General features: G+C 49.8%; 1 protein-coding gene across 11 annotated transcripts in view; it reads left to right on the top strand.

Moving 5' to 3' along the window:
* BLTP1 (bridge-like lipid transfer protein family member 1) overlaps nt 1-21,527 on the top strand; it is a 199,643-nt gene that overhangs the window by 134,544 nt on the left and 43,572 nt on the right. For 9 of the 11 annotated variants that reach the window (XM_087724418.1, XM_087724419.1, XM_087724424.1 and 6 more), the window contains 6 exons: nt 5,170-5,381; nt 10,590-10,788; nt 12,250-12,309; nt 13,644-13,870; nt 14,569-14,769; nt 14,960-15,090. In XM_087724418.1, the coding sequence (XP_087580544.1) occupies nt 5,170-5,381; nt 10,590-10,788; nt 12,250-12,309; nt 13,644-13,870; nt 14,569-14,769; nt 14,960-15,090 (1,030 nt within the window). The remainder of the gene's footprint in view (nt 1-5,169; nt 5,382-10,589; nt 10,789-12,249; nt 12,310-13,643; nt 13,871-14,568; nt 14,770-14,959; nt 15,091-21,527) is intronic. The other 2 variants (XM_087724425.1, XM_087724423.1) reach the window with 1 other exon arrangement.

Genomic DNA, 21,527 nt, shown 5'->3' with positions numbered 1-21,527 from the left:
AGCGTTTTCTCTCACCAATTCATCCCTCAAGACCACTCGTCGGTTAGACAGCTGACTGCTAGCCATTGCGGAACGTCTTACATCTGCTTATCGTTGCTGAGGGGGTGCTTATGCAGCTGGCTGTTACAGGAGGAAGCGTGAGTCGTTTGCCCGGCACTGCCGGCGAACGGTGGGGGGGAGGAGATCTCCCTTGCCTGTCCCCTTCGGCTCAGGGCGCTTCCTGATAGCACGGAACCTCTTGCTGTCTCGATCGGAGCGCAGAGGGCCTTCCTGGGTCTGTCGCCGTTGCGCTGGCCATTTTGGGATTCGCGTGCTTTTCGCTGGCAACAAGGGCAGAATCTGCGCATGCAGCGGTGGCCATTTTGGAGGAGCCTTTCCACAGCCGTGTGTAGACGGTGCGAGTCAGACGTGTCTACGGGACTGCAGCGAGTCAGGAAAGCGGTCTCCATTGTTGCTTGTTTGGAACCGCTGCGATTGGGGGGCTGCTGCTCCTACACCCCAGCAGCATTGCGGATCGCCAGCCAGGAGGCCAGGGACCTGTCTGGGGCGCCAGAAGGTCGCATTCTCCCATGTTGCACCAGCCGGAGGGCTGTGGACAGCCTGAGGAGGGGCCTAGTCCTGTGGGCGCCCCTCTCCTCTATGATCTGCGGGCGCCAGTAGCCGGCTGGCTTGCGCCCTATCCAGCCTACTACGTCAGCTCCCCTTTCCTTGGCTGAGCCACCATGCCAGACGGAGGTTTGGAGCTTCAGAGGCCCAGGCAGGGCCTTCAGCCAAATGGGCCAGGCTGGATAACCCGCCCAAAGGGGGGAAAGGGACCAAACGCCCTTCTAGCAGCACCCTACGGGACCTTCTGAGGGCGATAATCATAGTGATAGCGCCAAACACTGCAAAGGGGAGGTTTCCCTGTTTCACGGGAGCATCTTTCATCCCCTGAATGCAGAGAGGCACCTGATCCCACCCCAGGGCAGAGGCCTGAGCAGGGCCCTGTTTCCCCCAGGGCGAGCAGGTCACCCTCATCAGCAGCGGAATTATCCAGGGATTCCTCCCCTGCAGCTTCCTAGGGTTACCCAGATTCCCCCAGTTTGTCCCTGAGGGAGGAACTGGCTCCCTCACAAGTTTCTTTACCTTCTGATGAAGACTCCAACCCCAGAGCCTACAGAAGCCGCGGGGTCTCCAGTAACTCTCACCGCAGGGGAAAGAACAATAGCAATAGCAATAATAGCAATAGCAGTAGACTTATATACCGCTTCATAGGGCTTTCAGCCCTCTCTAAGCGGTTTACAGAGAGTCAGCATATTGCCCCCAACAATCTGGGTCCTCATTTTACCCACCTCGGAAGGATGGAAGGCTGAGTCAACCCTGAGCCGGTGAGATTTGAACCGCTGAACTGCTGATCTAGCAGTAGCCTGCAGTGCTGCATTTAACCACTGCGCCACCTCGGCTCTTAACAAGTCGGGCCTGTCCGCAGAGATGAAGGAGGTCATATCTCAGGGCATTGCTGAGGGCATGAAATATTGCACTGGTACAGCGGAACCAGCTTCGACATAGGAATTCATTCCAGTGCCAGAGCTATTCATGGACATGGTCCAGAGGCAGTGGATTCAGCCTGAGACCTTGACCAACCCGGGTGGGGGTGACACGATCATATACACCATTGAGCCAAAATTGGAGGAAGCCCTGAAGCTGCCTGAGGTAGATGCTCCAGTGGTATCCCTGACCTTTATGTCCAACCTGCCGGCGGACCTTCTAGAAGGTCTAAAAGCGGAGGATAAAAAGTCAGAGAAGGCATGCCTAAAGACTCACCAGACGGCCGCCTGGGCCATTAGGGCCTCCACCTCTGCCTTGTTTTTCATACGGTCCTCTCTCCTCTGGCTGAGACAATTGAGATCCAGTCCCCGCCCCGGGGGATCTCGATGGAGGCACGAATTGACAAAATCATCACAGCAGTGGAGTATTCCTCTGATGAGTCCTTGAACGCGGCAAAATTCGCATCCCGGGCACTGGCTTCTAACGTTACTTCTCGCCGCCTGCTCTGGCTTCGCCACTGGCAGGCGGAGATGAAGGCAAAGTGGAAGTTGGCGTCCACTCCATTCAAAGAGGGTCCCCTCTTCGGAGACGCCCTGGATAAATTCACCACTGAGACCAAGGACAAGAGAAAACTCTGAAAAAGGCTGATCGCAAAGGTTCTGGCTCTTTTCGGAGGCAGTCCTTTCGGGCACAAGATAACACCAGCCTTCAACCTCTTCTTCCTACCATAGGTCCTACTCTCAGCAGGGTGATAGGGGTCAGGACAGAGGCTCCTTCGGAGCACGAGGTAGGCTCATTTCGCAAGCCCTTTCGAGATGGCTCCAATTCCCGAAACTTCTGTAGGGAGAAGTGACCACCACAGGGATCCCCCCATAGGGGGTCGGTTGCAGTTTTACACCGACAGGTGGGGGGAGATAACCTCAGACAGGTGGGTGCTGAATACCGTCAGGAGGGGTCTCCTTCTAGAATTTCTGTCATTTCCCCAACGAACATTCATCCGTTGCCCATCTCCCAGGAGCCCCCTAAAAAGAGGACTCATGCAAGCAGAGATCCGCCACTTGGTCCAGATATGGGCCATAGAACCGGTCCCCAAGGATCAGGAGAAACAAGGGTTTTACTCCATTCTGTTTCAAGTGCCCAAAGCATCAGGGGGATGGAGGGCCATTCTCGATCTGAAGCGCCTAAACCTCCATCTGGCATACCGGAGGTTCAAAATGCAATCCCTCCACTCCATACTGGATTGCGTAAGATGAGGCGATCTCCTCACCTCGATAGACTTAAAAGAGGCATATCTTCACGTCCCCATTTATCCAGCCCACAGGAAGTTCCTGAGGTTCTTCTTTGAAGGGGAGCACTACCAATACCGAGCTCTCCCCTTTGGGCTGTCCTCAGCACCCAGGACATTCACGAAACTGTTGGCAGTGGTGGCGGCCCACCAGAAGGCGGACTAATTGAGCCAGCAGACGATCAACCATTCAGAATGGCGACTAGACCCAGACATCTTCAACCAAATTGTACAGAGGTTCAGCGAACCACAAGTCGACCTCTTCGGCACTCGCCACATCACCCAGCTGACTCATTTCTATTCCCGCTACCGGTCTCCAGGGGCGGAGGGGACGGATGCCCTGAGGTGCAAGTGGCCTCCACGGCTACTGTATGCGTTCCCCCCTCTACAGCTCATTCCGCAAGTTGTGACCAAGCTACTGGAGGAAGAGGCGGAGATCATGCTAGTGGCACCCCATTGGCCCAGGAGGTCCTAGTATGCGTACCTTGTCAGCCTCTCCGTTCAGAAACCTTGGAGGATTCCTCAGGAGACCCTCTCCCTCAGCCAGGGGGCAGTACTCCACCCAGAGCCTCAATGGCTGCAACTAGCCGTCTGGCACTTGAGGGGCACCTCCTGAGGAAACAGAACATTTCTGACAAGGTCATCCAGACCATCCAGGCATCCAGGAGGCCTTCGTCGACCAGAATATACGAGGCTACCTGGAGAGCCTACTCCACCTGGTACCAAGGGAGGGGATTGCAGGACACAGAGGTCTCTATACCTCAGTTACTAGACTTTCTACAAGAGGGGTTGGATAAGGGCCTCGCCCCCAACACCTGCGATGCCAAGTAGTGGCCCTGTCTACCATTCTCTCCAGAGGTTCCTCCCACACTCTGAGCCAACACCCTCTGGTTAAGAGCTTCCTGAAAGGGGCCTCGAATATCAGGCCTCCCACGGTATACCGATATCCATCTTGGGACTTACCATTTGTACTTAGGGCCTTGACGGGAGCCCCGTTTGAGCCTCTTTGAACTGTGTCTCTTTGACACTTAACTATTAAGACTGCCTTCCTGGTCGCTATTACCTAGGCCAGGAGAATATCTGAGCTGGCGGCTCTGTCAGTCAGGAAGGACCTTTGTATTGTCTATCCAGATAGGGTCATCCTACATCTCGATCCCACCTTCCTACCTAAAGTGAACACCCTGTTTCACAGGTCACAGGAGATGATCCTTCCCAACTTCTGCCCCAAACCGTCTCATCCCCGAGAAAGGGACTGGCACAAGTTGGACGTAAGACGTGCTGTACGCATTTATGTCAGGAGAACCAAAGAGTTCAGACGATCTGAGTCGTTTTTTGTCTCCTTTCATCCTGGGTTGCAAGGTCGAAAAGCTTCATCGCATACCATCGGACGTTGGCTGCGAGCTGGCATTAATCTGGCATATGAACTTCACAGCAAGGTCGTGCCGGGCCGGGTTACGGCTCACTTCACAAGAAGTGCGGCCACATCTGCTGCGTGGGCGACCCAGGCATCAATCATTGACATTTGTCGAGCAGCCATGTGGGCATCCCCCACAGCCTTCATTCGCAATTACAAAATAGACACCCTTGCCTCAGCCGAAGCCTCCTTGGGGCGAAGAATTTTACAAAAACTTGCAGAGGCTCCGGACTCTACGAATTCTTCCTGCCCTTGGACATCATAGCTTGGGTATGTCCCATGCTTGGACTCTCCAAGCAGCGCTCAGGAGAAAGACTGTTGGCTTACCTGAACGGTCGTTCTCTGGGCGCTGCGGGAGAGTCCAAACCCGCCCAGTGGTTATTGCCTCCGGTGAGGCCTTTGAGGAACTGTGGAGGCAGTCCTAAACGGAGTCTTCTTTGTTTTTAATCTGAGATTGTAGAGGCAAAGGGAGGCGTGGTCAAAGGGGGAAAAAAGATACTCTGTCCTAGGGCAGATAGACTGTGTTAACCCATGCTTTGACTCTCCTGCAGCGCCCAGAGAACGACCGTTCAGGTAAGCCAACGGTCTTTCTAGCAATAAAAGATGGGCTTTTTTGCTTTTAGTCTTTTATGGAACACATGAAATACCCCTTTTTAAAGTAACTGTTCCTAGCTGCCTCCAAGTAACTGCCCAGCCCTAATATGTTCCTATAGTTTTTCTACCTTCAAGTACATACATATTCTAGTTTTCTGTCTATTTTTTTCCTGCAACTTCTATTATTTTATTTTTAATTATTTATTTTTTAGGTTTGTATTAATTTTTATTGTTATAAATTGCAGTGTTAAAAAAATTTCTATAAAGAATAATTATAAAAACATGAAATTAACATTCCGTAGTACTTCCTTCTAAAAATAGTGAAAAACATATTTGTTTGTTTTTAAAGCTGTGCTCTTTTGGCTGAATTACAAAGCTGCTTATGATAACTGGAATGAACAGAGAATGGCCTTGAATAAAGATGTTCATAGGGCTACAAAGGAAATTGTTGATATGCTACCAGGAATACAGCAGACCTCTGCTCAAGCTTTTGGAACCCTTTTCCTCCAACTAACAGTTAACGACTTGGGAATTTGTTTGCCAATTACAAACACACCACAGGTAATACTAAATATAATAAGAATAAGACACCCTCCCTCCCCCCCCCCCCCCGTTTGAGTTGTTACATCTATTCAGATTAACAATTCTTAAAATCCTTGATATTTTATTGTGGCAGCAAAATACTTTGGAAATGTTGCTGATTTTTAAAAAGAAAAGCAATTAAATTGTCTTGTAGCTAACAATCTGAAATAGTTCTATAAAATGAATGTCCTGTTAGAGATCTTTTTAACTTCTTTGCTACTTACCAGAATGGAACTGTTATTTGAAAGCTAACTGTTTAAAATAAATGCTTAGTTTAAAGGTTAAACAGTTTATTAAAAAGCATATTTAGATTCTGAGATAAAATCTTCAGTTTTGAAAATAATTCTTATTAATCTTTTGAACTTTGGATATAACTTTAATCTTTTCTATGTGACATACACACACATGTATGTCTAGAAAAATGAATATTGCATAGGTAATATTCATTTGTATATTTATATTACAGTTTCCAATTTTCCAATTTTTTATTTTTTTTGTTTCTTCTTAACTTGCACTGCTTATGACAAGTTTGATGTGTTTCATGAATTTCCCCCCTTCTGTTTAATATAATGTAACTAAATCTTAATAGTGAAATGCTGAGTTCATTTTAGAATTAAAACTATATTTTATAGTATTTCTGCTATTGTTTAGCTATTATTTAAAGCCTAATATTTTTAGGCTTTAAATAATAGCTAAACTTTATTATTACCATCACCATCGTGGTAAAGAGGAGGAAATTATTGTGGCTTGGGCGAGCGAATTAAACGGCGATTTAGCCACTACCATCATAGCTCGCCTGAACGCCCGCCCCTCCTCTATCCTGTATTTTAGTGCCTACCTCTCTCACCGTGGAGCCTCTCCTTTTTATTCCTTCTGTGGCTTGGACAATTCCTTTCCCTGTCTGCCCCTGCTACTGCGGAGCCATGCTTGCCTGCCTATTTGTTCTTATTTAATACGAGCTTTACTGCCTGGCCTGCGACCACCGGCATTGGCCTGGAACAACTGCTCTTCTCCACCACTTGCTACCACTGCTACTTTGAAACATCTAATGTGAGCAATCGACCATCTGTTTAACCATTTTGATATCCTATGGTATATATACTTATGGTGCATTTGGTTTGGGGAAAGAAGTGATAGAGGATGGCAGTTTCAGGGACAGGAACTTGGCGTTTTAAAAACTGGACACTAAGCTGGCACCCCCCCTTTCCCCCTTCTAACTGGTTCCAGTCACTTGTAGACTTTGGACATTTAGACTCTGGCCGTTCCAGGACTACAGGGGAGGGGGAAGATAAGATACCCCCCTGCATACTACCGCTTTATCTCCTATGGACCGTTATTGTTTATTATTCCATGGTTTATCTGGATTTGGAGGGTGTGAGACTGCAAAGCTGGTGCTGGCTGATACCTGGGGCCTGTGCTTTGCCCCCCCTCCATCTACAACTATTTATAGAATACGGACCTTGGACTTTGGCCTCGGATTTCTCTGGAACTGGAGGAAGGGAGGCTGGCTCTTCTGGAACTCATAATTTTAAATTCTGTGTTGCGCAATTTTAAACGGGTATGTTGAGTGCGTGGGACTGAATGAGTTAGTATGAAAGACCCACTTTTAGCACTATTATTGCTGTATTCTTTTTGTGTTTTAATTATATTGTGGGGACTGTTTGTGTGAGTGTCTGAGTATGCCTGATTCGGAGGACCTGGCGGGGCAAGCGGGGGCCATTGGGGTGGTTGGGGGAATTATGCCCACGGGAGAGAGTCGGAGCATTGCGATCATAACAGGGAGAGGCAGATATGGCGGGGACTTTAGGGCTGGCCATTACCGGGGAAGGAGGGTTCGCTATATCGCAGAGATCCCTCCTTCCGGCCCTATGAGTCCCACTCCAAGGTCAGATGGCGTGAGCGATCAGGACCCTGGTCTCAGGCTGCTGTCGCTAAATGCCAGGTCTGTTATTCATAAGGCTCCCCTCGTCCGGGACTTGATTGTAGACGAGGGGGCAGACCTGGCATGTATTACTGAGACATGGCTGGGCACGGAGGGAGGAGTCCCCCTCGTAGAGCTGTGCCCAGACGGGTTTCAGGTGCTTCATCAGCCGAGAGCCCAGGGAAGGGGTGGCGGTGTGGCTATTGTAGTCCGGGAGTCTTTAGTTCCTCGTAGGATCCCTGCTCCGGAGCTTGCCGGGTGTGAGTCCCTACTAGTGAAGTTGGACCTCAAGGGTCAAGCGGGTTTGCTGCTAACGTACCTGCCTCCCAACTGCGTTGCAGTGGCCCTCCCTGCGCTCCTCGAGTCAATAGCCGAGCTAGCAATTGAGTTCCCTAGACTAATGGTTCTGGGGGACTTCAATCTGCCTTCGCTCGGTGAACACTCTGACGGAGCGCAGGAGTTCATGGCCTCCATGACAGCCATGGGCCTGACCCAGGTAATTCGAGGCCCTACCCACTTGGCGGGACATACACTCGACCTCGTATTCCTCTCGGAGCAGTGGAGTTATGATCTTGGTCTGAGGGGAAATGAGACCATTCCCCTGTCGTGGTCAGACCACTACCTACTGAGGCTAGACTTCCGGAGGCCAAACCCCCACCGTGGGGAGGAGGAACCGACCAGGTGGTTCCGCCCCAGGCGACTGATGGACCCTGTTAGGTTCCAGACGGAGCTTGGGGTCATTCCAGATGCTCTCGCCCACAGTTCGGCGGAGACTATTGCTGCGGCCTGGCACTCGGCGGCATCAGAGTCTCTGGACAGAATTGCGCCACTACGGCCCCTCCGGGTCAGCGGCTCGCGGAGACCCCCTTGGTTCACCGAGGAGCTCCGCGAGATAAAGCGCCGGAGGAGACGCCTAGAGCACCAGTGGAGGTCCGACAGGTCCGTATCGAACCGAGCACTGTTGACAGCTTGCACCAAGGAGTATATTTGGGCATTGAGAACCGCCAAAAGATCACACATTGCCTCCTTGGTAGCGTCCGCCGAGTCTCGCCCAGCCGCCCTGTTTAGGATAACCCGCTCCCTCCTAAATAGGAGGGAGACGGGGAACCCCCTGCAGGGTAAGGCTGAGGAATATAGTCAGTTCTTGGCGGACAAAGTTGCTCGGTTTCGATCGGAACTGGACTCCACCCCCGCAGATCCAGCCGGGACACAGGGGAATAACTTGGTAGACCATCTCTGGGTTGAGTTTCAGGATGTTGCCTCTGGGGATGTGGACAAGGCTATGCGAGCTGTGAGTTCCTCCACCTGCATACTGGACCCGTGTCCCTCTTGGCTGACTACCAACAGCAGAGAGGTGACACGAGGCTGGATCCAGGCGGTTGTTACCGCCTCTCTTCGGGAGGGACACCTCCCCACCGTGCTTAAGGCGGCGGTGGTGAGGCCCCTCCTGAAGAAACCGTCCTTGGATCCAGCAGTTCTTAACAACTATCGTCCAGTCTCCAACCTCCCCTTTCTGGGGAAGGTTGTTGAGAAGGTGGTGGCCTTACAGCTTCAGCGTACCTTGGAGGAAGCTAACTATCTTGACCCCTTCCAGTCTGGCTTCAGGCCCGGTTACAGCACTGAAACCGCTTTGGTCGCATTGACCGATGATCTCTGGAGAGCCAGAGATGGAGGCTACGCGTCCATCCTGGTTCTCCTCGACCTCTCAGCGGCTTTCGATACCATCGACCATGGTATCCTTCTGCGACGACTGCGGGAGGTGGGGGTGGGCGGCACTGTTTTACAGTGGTTCTCCTCCTACCTCTCGGACAGGTCGCAGTCGGTGTTGGTGGGGAGGGAGAGATCGTCCCCGAGGCCCCTAACCTATGGGGTGCCGCAGGGCTCGGTTCTGTCCCCCCTGCTATTTAACATATACATGAAACCGCTGGGCGAGATCATTCGGAGGCACGGGATTAAGTACCACCAATATGCGGACGATACGCAGTTGTATCTGTCCGCCCCGTGCCAACTCAATGAAGCGGTGGACGTGATGAACCGGGGCCTTGAGGCTGTTAAAGACTGGATGAGAGCTAACAAACTGGTACTCAACCCGGAAAAGACCGAGTGGCTGTTGTGTTTTCCTCCCAAAAATTTGGCTAACGTTCCATCAATCAGGCTGGGGGGGCAAAATTTATACCCCTCAGACAGGGTCCGCAACTTGGGAGTCCTCCTGGATCCACAGCTGAGTTTTGACCACCACTTGTCGGCTGTGACCAGGGGGGCATTTGCCCAGGTTCGCCTGGTGCGCCAGTTGCGGCCCTACCTGAACCGGGAGGCTCTCACAACAGTCACTCGAGCCCTTGTGATCTCTAGGCTGGAATACTGCAATGTGCTCTACATGGGGCTGCCCTTGAAGAGCATCCGGCGACTTCAGCTAGTTCAGAACGCGGCCGCGCGAGTGATCATGGGCGCACCACGGTTCGCCCATATAACACCAATCCTCCGTGAGCTGCGCTGGCTACCTGTTGATCGTCGGGTGCACTTCAAGGTCCTACTTACCGCCTATAAAGCGCTCCATGGTAGTGGATCTGACTATTTGAGAGACCGCCTCCTGCCAATTAGCTCCCTGCGTCCCATCAGATCGCACAGAGTAGGCCTCCTCCGAATTCCATCCGCCAGTCAGTGCCGACTGGCGACTACGCGGAGGAGAGCCTTCTCAGTTGCAGCTCCGACATTATGGAACAACCTCCCCGTGGAGATCCGTACCCTCACCACAGTCCAGGCCTTCCGCACAGCCCTCAAGATCTGGCTATCCCGTCAGGCCTGGGGATAGGATTACTCTCACCCCGCCCGAATGTTGAGTGAATGTTGTGTTTTTATGGATAATTTTCTTTTATTCACGATTTTTTTTCTTTTAAGTCTTGTCTTGCACCCCCTTCCCCTCATTGTTGTAAGCCGCCCTGAGTCCCCTCAGGGAAAAGGGCGGCATATAAATCCTTAATAAAATCATAAAAATCATAATATTTTAAAAAGGTTTCTTAAAGCATGTTTATTTTTGACTTGCTGATTGCTAAAGAAGTAGTACTTTTGTTCTAAGGGCAAATTTTAATAAACTATTTCAAAAATAAATAGTTTGTTAATTGAAAAGCATTTATTTTAGAGTAACTCTGAATATGATGTGTTTAATGAAAAAAGAGACTATAGGGATTGGGAGAACGCTTAACTGTGAAAATTTTGGTATTGAAATAAACAAATTTTACTGCTATAGTTACTTTTTCTTACTGCAGGCAACCCATACGACTGACCTGGACACTGGCTCTGCATTAGTCTTGACCATTGAAAGCACTTTAATTACTGCCTGCTCCTCAGAATCTCTGGTCAGCAAAGGCCATTTTAAAAACTTCTGCATCCGCTTTGCTGATGGCTTTGAAACTAGCTGGGATGATTGGAAGCCAGAAATACGAGGAGATCTCGTGATGAATGCATGTAAGCATTTTTCTTAGTAATTTGACTTTTTGGAATTTAAAATATATATTCTAGGCCAGTGATGGCGCACCTTTTTGGCACTGAGTGCCCAAACTGGAACACGTGCGTGCATGCAAGCACGCACACGAGAGCGCCGGAAACCCAAAGACTAGCTGGTGATGGCGTGCATGTCCACAGAGAGGGCTCTATGTGCCACCTCTGGCACACGTTGCATAGGTTCACCATCATGGTTCTACGCTATAGTTTAAGTTTAGAGAGGTAATAGAGTTAGCTCTCTTGAACTTCTCAATATATTGCATCACAAAAAATAGCTCTTTGTAAACAAGTAAAAAACTGGGAATTTCAGTAAGAATTTGCCAAGCATTGTGTTTGTCCAAATCAATGGCTTATAAGTTTGAGAAGGACAATACATTTAATTCAATTTTTTTGATAAAGATTTTTTTTTATTTTTGAATAAACACAAACAGACAAAACACAAGGAAAAAACCCCACAAAACCATATTCTATTACAAATTGTAGAAAGTGTGTCGATTGGTTACAAAAACTTCCAGTCATCGCTTCCACGGTCATCACCTACAATTCATATGAAATCATATATTTTAAATCAAATATATTTCAGATTCAGATTTAGTTTATTTGTATGCCGCCCTTCTCCGGGAGGGACTCAGGGCGGCGAATAACTCAGAAGGGGAAAAGGGGACACAAACACAATACACGTAATTAAAATACACAAGAGACATACAGCCATACAAGTCGAGAGGGGAGGGGAACTCATCAACCCCAGGCCTGCCGGCACAGCCAGGTTTTGACGGCTTTTCGGAAGGCCTGGAGAGAGGTGAGGGTCCGAATCTCCGCGGGGAGTTCATTCCAAAGGGCCGGAGCTGCTACAGAGAAGGCCCTCCCCTGGGTGGTAGCCAGATGGCATTGGCTGGTAGACGGAACCCGGAGGAGGCCGACCCTGTGCGATCTAACGGGTCTATGGGAGGTAATTGGCAGCAGGCGGTCTCTCAAGTACCCAGGTCCAATACCATGAAGAGCTTTATAAGTTACGACTAGCACTTTGAAGCGTATCCGGAGACTGATCGGCAGCCAGTGCAGCTCGCGGTGGATAGGTGTAACGTGGGTGTACCGAGGTGCACCCACAATCGCTCGCGCGGCTGCATTCTGGACAAGTTGTAGTCTCCGAATACTCTTCAAAGGCTACCCCATGTAGAGCGCTATCATCATACCTGAACCTTCATTTGACTATAATTGTTTTTACGTCCTTTTATATAAAATATTCCAGATTTAAAGCAAAACCACATAATGGCATTTCATTAGCTCTTCCCAATATATTAGCTCTTGCCAATAAAGCTCCCACATTTAATTCAAATTTTGATTAAATGCTTATACACCTATAATTTAAAACAAATCTTTGCTAAACTGGTATGTCCATTTTGTTCTATATTCTTGATTCTTTAGGTGTAGTACCAGATGGCACCTATGAAGTGTGTTCAAGGACAACTGGACAAGCAGCTGCAGGTAACATTAAAGAGGCTTCCATATTGGCAGAATTTTACAATGTTGTCTTAATATTCTTTTTCAAGTCAACTTTGATAACTACGAACAAGTATTTTTTCCTAGTATGCGCCATCCTCTCTCACTGTTTAAATTAAGAGAGTTCAGCAACAGCAAACTGATTGCTATTGCCAGATTTCACACCAGGGTTTGGTAGTAAATTTTAGCTCTCCAGACATTTAATCATTTTGACAGAAGGAAACTCAGATCTGAAGCTTTATTGCAGACAAGAGTGAAGTTTGAAAGATTTGTTTGTCCAACATGATGCGAAGAATTTGGAGTCTTTATATATACCTGTCAGGTGCTGCTTCATTTAATAATCAGGAAAGAAACCACTCAACTCCATTTGTTTGAAATTAAGTGTACTTTTACTAATTACAAACGAATAGTAGCAAAGCTAAGCTGAGTCTGGTTAATTAGGCGTGAAAGCAAAGAATATCATGTATAGGTCAATCCCCTCCCCTTGGCACCCCAGTCCATAGTCCAATTATAATTCACCCAACTGTCAGGTGGGAGATATCTTCAAAAAACATCATCAGGGTGGAATGCTGGACAGTTAACCTTGGCGGGAAACTCCCTTCCTCCACATGCGCAATGAGATGGTCAGGACAGCGCCTAGAATATTCCTCCAGCACATAATGATTTCCCTCCCAAATGCCATGCCCCCCTCCCCGTTTCAATGGCAGCTGAAGCAGCAGCAAGGCAGAGGCTGACAATACCCATGCTCCAGAATTTAAACTTTAATTTTTACTCCTGACTTTCCAAGTTAACAGATATTCAACTGTTCTCTGGGTAGCCTGGAAGCAACAAGTACATAATGCTTCCCTGTAGTCTGGGACCCTCAGTTTCTGCCTTGTCAGTCTCAGCTCTTACTTTTTTTGATTCTTAATAGTAAGTAGTACATATTTTTAAACAAATGAATCAGGACACTAGAATATCTTGGCACATTTTATAGCATAATTTCTTTTCAGCATATGACAATGATGTATTATAGAATATGATGTCAACTTTAAGAATAGAGTTTTACATTTGCTTTAATTCTCTATTTGAAGCATCTTATAGGTCCACCCTTTTCTTTGTGGCATTTCTTTCCTATGTATCAACAAGAAACGACTTTTCTATTTCAAACTATTCTGTGTGATTTAAAAATGGTTCACATATTCCTTAGCATTTCTAGCACATGATAAAAATTGTCTTTAAAGGATTTATGCAACACCCTATCTTAGTTTTGCATGCTCCAATCTTTAATTTTTGAAAAGTATAATCTTAATATTTTTCCCTGATTTCTGTTGAAACAGAGAGTAACAGTGCTGGAACATGGACTCTTAATGTGCTGTGGAAGATGTGTGGCATTGATGTACACATGGATCCTAACATTGGGAAAAGATTAAATGCTTTAGGAAATACTCTCACAACTTTGACAGGGGAAGAAGATTTAGATGACATTGCTGATTTGAACTCCATTAATATAGCTGACCTATCTGATGAGGATGAAATTGATACAATGTCTCCCACTGTTAGCATGGTCAGTGAACTAATCCTTCATTCATTCATTTATTACGTTGACAATAAAAACAAGTAATATATTATGCAACTCAGCAATGGTGCATACTTATGCAAACTTTAGTTGTCGTATCCTTTTCTTCTATATATATGTTATCACAGAATAGTGTTAATCACTAAAGTGCTTGTTATATTTAGCAGTGCTGAAGATATATTTGTTAACTAAAAAACAAAGGACTTGGTTTCTTGCTGGTAACTTACATTATCGAAATAGAATTCTTAAATGTACATATACGTTCACAAACCTTATAAATTATTACTAACTTCAAAATATGAATTGGTAGTTAAGGAAAACAAATCTAAAGTACCCTGGATTTCCAGAACCAGTTTTGCAGTAATTATTTGGTGAAAGATGCACATTGTGAACTCAAGGTTATTTGAAATTAGCTCAGTTTGATTACCCAGAATAGTATAAATTCAAATTGATTGACCATTTTGAATTATGACAAATAGTAGCATTTATCACAACATAGGAGACGGAAAGCAAGTCACACTGACAACATGCAGTTAGGGAATAACACTAGCATATTTAGGCAATATCTGAATAAAGTTTAACGAAGATGTTTTTAAAAAATAGTACAGGCAGAGAAGGGGCAGACAATAAGAAAAATGGAAATTTCATTTCCTGAAGTATTAATTTTGCTATTTATTATCATTTAGAGATCAGATGGTGGTTCTTTATATGGAGACATATGCAAACTCACTTTGGGGCAGCGGATTGTAAATCACCTCTTGGGTTTGAGCCCCAAAAGTCAACGTTACTCTGTTCCTGTAGAATATCTGGTGGGATCAACAGCAAGTTATACATCTTATGCAAACGGTTCACATTTACAAGTGGGCAGGTCTTGCTCATGGGGACATGTATGTAGCATGTGTAGTATCTCTTTAAACAAATGATGAATATATGGATATTGGCAAATCAAAAATCATCTGACTTCTTAAACTGATTCTGCATGTATTTTGATTGGTGGTGCTAAACTTCTTCTGACTTCATCTTAGTCATGAAAACTGCTTGTGAGCAATGAAGTAAATGCTTTCATTTTTAAAACAGGAGAATGCTGACTATCGGAAGCAGGGATCATCTAACACTCAGCCTGGAGAGCAAAGAGGAAGAAAGTATGTGAAGCGCTTAGTTGATATCAGGGAGTTGAATGAACAGGCTAAAGTAATTGATGACTTAAAGTAAGTATGTTGTTTCCAAACAACTTTTACAATCAAAATAAATTGTTTATTTTTATTTTATAAAGATTTAATTAAGAGGCTCTCAATCTTTGATTTGACCCCTCCCTAAGCAGTTTTAAATCGAGGAATTACAATCTTCTTGTAAAGCTAATCAGAGTTCAATAGGCAAAGTAGGAATGGTGTGAAAACTGACTCCCATTTTGCTTGCATGAACTCTGAGCAAGTCTTAACAGTGTGCCAACTTTACCTGTGTAAGAAATGGGAATACTTTCAAAACCTACTCCTGCTTTGCCCGCATAATCCCACAGTGCAGTGCCCCTAGAAAAGTGTGAACTCACTGTCAAAATTTGCTAGACTCTTTGTTCCACATCTGCATGTGCAAGCCCCAATCATTTTTGGGAGTAGCTAATTCCATGGGATGCACAAGGGTCATACTATAAATGACAGTTTCCCACCAGTGTTTAGTGAGTTTCAATGTGGTGTATAGTAGCATAATTGTTATTGGAGTGCCAATGGTAGTGTACATTAATGACACTTTTGTTAATTATTTCATATTTCTAGCTTTTCAAAAACTAAGTTTTGATTGGGAAAAAATGTCTAAAAACCAATCTCTACATATCACTGCTAAAATAAGCTTAAGTTAAGAAAATAAGATAAAGATTCTGTGTATTTTAGAAAGTAATGTATTTGGCTGTTGCCCAACATTAATTCTAGTGAAATTGTTAAATATATTATTGGTTTTTTTCTCCAGAGATTGTGGTGTCGCTCAACCGAAGACCCTGTGCTTTAATTAGTGGTGCCTGACAGAATTCTTTTTTCAATTTATACCCTCTGCAAAAAATTACAGGTCACCAATAAAGGAGAATATTTGTAGCTCAGGGTTAAAATGAAGGGTCCTTGGTGCTCTCTGAGCTTGCTGTTTTCCAGAGTGGGAGGAGGGAGTGGTCACGTGTGGGTTTTATCTTAGCCTGATTGGTCCAAGACTGAGAGCAAAGTTATAAATACTGGTGCCTGTCCACTCCTGGCCCAGATTCTCTCAGTCTGGTCCAAGTACTGTTAGATAGGTGTTTAGGTAGGAATTTTTTTCCTTTGTTTAGTCCTTTTGCGATCTGGTTTCCATTTGGCTAATTGGGCACTTTAAAAATTTCAAACTTCCAAATTGTTACTGCTGCTGCCCCAAGGGACAGATCTCTGCCTCGGGCGGCTGGGGGAGGGCCCTGTGGGGCGTTTTGGTCTCCCCCCGCGGGCCAGGAGCCTCAGCCCTATCCCCGGGAGCACGGGAGTGCCAGCTCCGGTCTTCAGCTGCTTCCCAAGCAGCTCTCTGTGCAGCAGCGCGGCAGGAGCGGCTTTGGCGCCACGTGGAGCGTGCGAGCCGCCCTCCTTACAGGTGATCGGCTCGGGCTGCTGCCGCTCCGCCGCTTTTCGTTTAAATTGCTGTGGGGGCCATGCGGGGGTGAGGAGAGCGTGCCTGAGTGCCGCATGGCTCTCCCCGACCCGATTCAGCGCGGCGCTGGCTCCTGGAAGCCCGGCTGAGCTGCTGGTGTCTTTGCTGGCCTTTTTGCCCGCGTGTGGGGTTCCGGCGGCCATTTTGGTGGTCGCCACGTGCGCGGAGCCTACTTTGGCCTACCTTGGGGGTGAGGCCTTGCACGAGGCTTCGGGCCTGAGTTTCCCCATAGACCCATAGGCCCTGGTTTCAGTGGGACTTCGAGGCCTGTGTTCCAGCCCCTTTGTCGGACACATGAGTTGGCTATGGACGAGGGGGCGGAGATTCCCCAGGGCCAGGTGGTGGGCCCAACTGGGGGTGAGGAGGCCCTGGATCAGGAGGTGGGGTGGGGTGCACCCCCCCCAGGGATCCTTGGTCACCAGGCGCCCTTCTAGGTCATCCACTAGGGAGGAGGCCAGGCGGCATAGGGCACTGGAAAAGACCTTTGCGAGGGCGGAGAGGCAGGCCCTGTCGGCCAGGCCTTCATCCCGGGACAGGTCCAGGTCTCCCCTTGGACCTGTATCCAGCAGATCTTCCCCTAGGGGGTTTAGCCCGGCTTCTTCCTCAAGCTCCCCTGGCAGGTCTCGGGCCTACTCTACGAGGAGGCGTTCTCCATCCCCTGTAGGTGATCCCCTGGAGGGTACGTCCAGGGGCCCCTGTTCCTCCCAGAGGTTGGCTCCCCAGGGGCCTGGTTCTGTTTATGGGGATGTGGAGGGTCTGGATAATCTTCCTGAAGGAATTAAAAGACTTATTTCTGCAGCCATTACACGGGGCATTGCCCAGCGAGACAAGAGCTCCCTTTCTTCTAAGCATGGGGGGCTAGGCAGGGTTCAGTATCGAGCTTCCTCTCCTTCCATGGTCAGTGAGGCTTCATTCTTGGGGGGGGGGAGATTGCCCAGGAGATGGGCTTCTCGGATGATGAGAATACAGCCCTTTCTGTGAGCCTTCTTCCAAGGGCCTCTTTGTGCCGGCCATGTTTAAAATTATCTTGGACAAGGCACGGCAGACCACTAAGGTTGGGACCGGGGACCCTTCAGTGCCCCCCCTAGGGATCCTGACATGGCCATGTTTTCCGCTACGGCCACCAACAAGGAGGAGATCCCTGCTCCTCCCCTGTTTTTGGAGGTTTTGACTGACCAGTGGGGTCGCCCCTCCAACTTCTCGGCTCCTGGCAGTAATGACCGCCGGCACTATAACGTAGAACAGACCTTTGCTCAGGCCATTCAGCTGCCAGCCATTGACACCCCGGTGGTTGCCCTAGTCTCCTCCTCCCCGGTGGTGTCGGGCGACGCGGCGGATAAGATGAAGCCGGAGGATAAGCGTGCAGAGCTTACCTTGCGGAAGAATTTTAACACCACGGTGTGGGCTATTAAGTCTGCGGCCTCGGCTTCCTACTTTAACCGTGCCACTGTCATGTGGCTTAAGAAGCTTCAGGAGCGCATCCCTATCCAGGACGACCGGATCCACCAGGATCTGTTTAAGATCATGGCGGCCTGCCAGTTCTCGGCTGATGCGACCCTGGATACGGTCAAGTTTGCTTCCAGTGCCTTAGCCACCTCTGTCACCTCCCGTAGGCTTCTTTGGTTGCGTCACTGGCAGATGGACAACAAGGCGAAATGGGATTTGGCGGCCGCCCCCTTTAAAGGGCCCAATCTTTTCGGGGAGGCCCTTACTCCCATTCTGGTAGAGGATAAGGACAAGAAGAAGGTCCTTCCTTCCACGGCTAAGAAGGCCGAGGCTAAGTCACGTCCTTTCCGTAGGCAACGGTATAGGGCTTTTGATTATTGCTATAACCAACGCTTTTCTTCCTTCCCTACTGATAGACAATTCTCCGGACAGTCCTTTCAGGACAGGAATTGCTTCCAGGGCCAGGCTCGGCGGCCCTTTCATGGGGGAGGCAGCCGTCCCTACCACAGAGGGAAGTGACTCGAACCCGAGTCGTCCCATCGGCGGCCGCCTCTCCCTCTATGCGGATCGGTGGGACGAGATCACGTCGGACGCCTGGGTCCGAGCCACGGTTCGTCACGGGCTCAGGTTGGAATTTCTCTCCACTCCTCCAAACCTCTTCCGGTCGTTCCCTCCGCCTCGGAGTCGGGAGCGCCACCGCCTGATGGTTCAGGCGATCGCCCACCTCCTTGAAATTCGGGCGGTGGAGGCGGTTCCCTTAGGGGAATGAGGCCTGGGCCACTACTCCAATCTCTTCGTGGTTCCGAAGAGCACGGGGGGCTGGAGGGCAATTCTAGACCTCAAGCGCCTGAACAAGTTCCTGGTGTACAGGCGCTTCAAAATGTCATCCCTCAAGTCTATCCTTCAGGGCATCAGGAAAGGGGACTTCCTGGCCTCTGTGGACCTCACGGAGGCCTATCTTCACATTCCCATCCTGCCCGCTCATCGCCGGTTCTTGAGGTTCTCTCACAGGTCCCGCCACTACCAGTACCTCGGCCCCGCGGACCTTCACGAAGGTTCTGGCAGCTCTGGCGGCTCATCTGCAGTCTGTGCCGGTTCGTCTCCAATGCTATCTAGATGACGTCTTGGTTCAGGCAGGGTCCCTTCATCAGGCCGTCTCGGATCTTCGGCTCACTATTCGGAGCCTTCAAGGTCTGGGGTTTTCGGTGAACTTCACCAAGAGTCATCTTTCTCCCTCCACCCGCATTCTGCATCTGGGGACAGTCATAGATTCCAGGTTGGGGGGTGGTGCGTCTGTCTCAAGAACGGCAGGTCAGCCTCCGTCGTCTGGCGGAGAGCGTTCGTGCAAGGTGGTCCACTTCCATCCTCTCTCTGTCACAGTTATTGGGCAAGATGGTCTCTTGCATGGGGATTGTTCCGTGGGCCAGGCTTCATCTCCAGCCCCTTCAGTGGGAACTCATCCCCTTTCAGAGGGAACGCCTGAGCAATTCTCTTCAGACTCTCCGTCTCCCGGTGGGGGTCTGCACCTCTCTGGCGTGGTGGCTCTCCCTGGCCATTCAGCGAGGCTGCTGCTTCTGGGAGCCGGACAGGGTGACCGTCACCACGGACGCAAGTCTGTTCGGGTGGGGGCCCCTGGTGGGCTCCCGGATGGTGCAGGGCAGGTGGACGGCCTCGGTCCTCCGCCACAACATAAATTGGCTGGAACTGAAGGCTGTGCGACTAGCTCTGCATCACTTCCGGTCCTTGGTGGAGGGGCGTCATGTGCTCCTCCTGACGGACAATGTTGCCACCAAGGCACACATCAATCATCAAGGTGGGACCCACTCGCGGGCACTCTGGCTGGAGGCTCTGCGGCTGGGGTCCTGGGCGGAGAGACACCTGCAGTCCCTGGTGTCGGAGCACATCTCGGGACTCTCCAACGTCCAAGCGGATTGGCTCAGTCAAGCGACTCTGGACAACGGCGAGTGGCAACTCCACCCGTCGCTGTTCCGGAAGATCTGCCAAAGGTTCGGGTCTCCTCTGGTGGACCTGTTTGCGTCTCCCGAGAACTCCCAGCTTCCACGGTTCTTCACCTGTTTCCAGTCCAGGTCGGCGAAGGGCACGGACGCCCTCAGGAGCCGGTGGCCCCCGGGCCTTCTCTATGCCTTCCCTCCCATTCCCCTCATCCCGGGGACCGTCAGGAAAGTGGTGGCGCAGGGGGCCCTGGTCATTCTGGGGGGCCCGTTTTGGCCCAGGAGGCCCTGGTTCGTGGACCTGGTACAGCTGTTGGTGGCTCCCCCGTGGAGGATTCTGCAGGGGGAGGTGGTCTTGCTGCAGGGAGCTCTGGTTCACCTGGAGCCTTAGTGGCTCCAGCTGACCGCGTGACTCTTGAACGGCGGCTTCTGAGGGAGGCTCATCTGTCTTCCGGGGTCATTCACACCATCAAGGCGGCTCGGCGTCCGTCGACGACCCGCATTTATAACTCCACCTGGGCGGCGTTCGTCCGATGGTGCTCTCCTAGGGGCATTTCTCCCGATAGGGCCACCATTCCCAACGTCTTGGATTTCCTTCAGAAAGGTCTTGAGGACGGGCTTTCGCAGAATAACTTGCGTCGCCAGGTGGCGGCTCTGTCTTCAGTCCTGGGGGAGGGGTCTTCTTCCCTTTTCCAGTTACCTCTGATCAAGCTTTTCCTGAAAGGGGCGGCTAACCTCAGGCCTCCCCCTGTTCACAGGTTCCCCATGTGGGATCTTCCCCTGGTCCTCAGGGCATTGACGGGAGCCCCGTTTGAGCCCCTTCGCTCAGTTCACTTACACTTCTTGTCGCTGAAGGTGGCATTCCTGGTGGCGATTACATCCGCCCTACGTATTTCTGAGCTAAGCGCCCTGTCCTCCAGTGATGACCTCTGTCACTTTCATCAGGATAGGGTGGTCCTTCGCCTTGACCTGGCCTTCGTACCGAAGGTAAATACTCCCTTTCACAGGGCCCAGGAGATCGTCCTGCCCGACTTTTGCCTGGGCCCTTCCAATGACAGGGAGCATCTCTGGCATCGGCTAGATGTTCACCGCGCTCTGCGGATCTACCTCCGGCGGACCGGTGAGGTCCGTAGGTTGGAGGCCCTGTTTGTCTCCTTCCAGCCAGGGTCACTGGGGTCGAGGGTGTCTTCGGCTACCATTGGCCGTTGGCTGCGTCAGGCCATCGTGGAGGCTTACACGGCCTCGGGTCGGACGGCCCCGTCGGGGATCACGGCTCATTCTACCAGGAGTGCCGCGACCACGGTGGCGTGGGCCCCGAGGGCCTCGTTTGAGGACATCTGTCGTGGGCCACTTGGGCTTTCCCGACGTCTTTCATCCGGCATTATCGTCTGGATGCTTTCGCGTCTGCGGACGCGTCCTTCGGTCGGAGAGTTTGGAAAAAGGACGTTGGTCTTACCTGAATGTCTCTTTTCGGAGGGGAGGAGGGAGTGGTCACGACCCGCCCTGAGTTCTGTTGTTTGGGGCCAAGGGGAGGGCCCGGGCGTTCCCGGGGTTTGTTGTGTTGTTGTTTGTGTCATTTCAGTTGTACCGTTCAT

The sequence above is a fragment of the Thamnophis sirtalis genome, unplaced genomic scaffold (assembly GCF_051295495.1).
Source record: "Thamnophis sirtalis isolate CommonGarterSnake01/CBP01778 unplaced genomic scaffold, rThaSir2_p1.2 scaffold_10, whole genome shotgun sequence".
In the NCBI taxonomy this organism is placed as follows: Eukaryota; Metazoa; Chordata; class Lepidosauria; order Squamata; family Natricidae; genus Thamnophis; species Thamnophis sirtalis.
The sequence above is the reverse complement of the archived record's forward strand: the minus strand, read 5'-3'. Positions and strand labels throughout refer to the sequence as shown.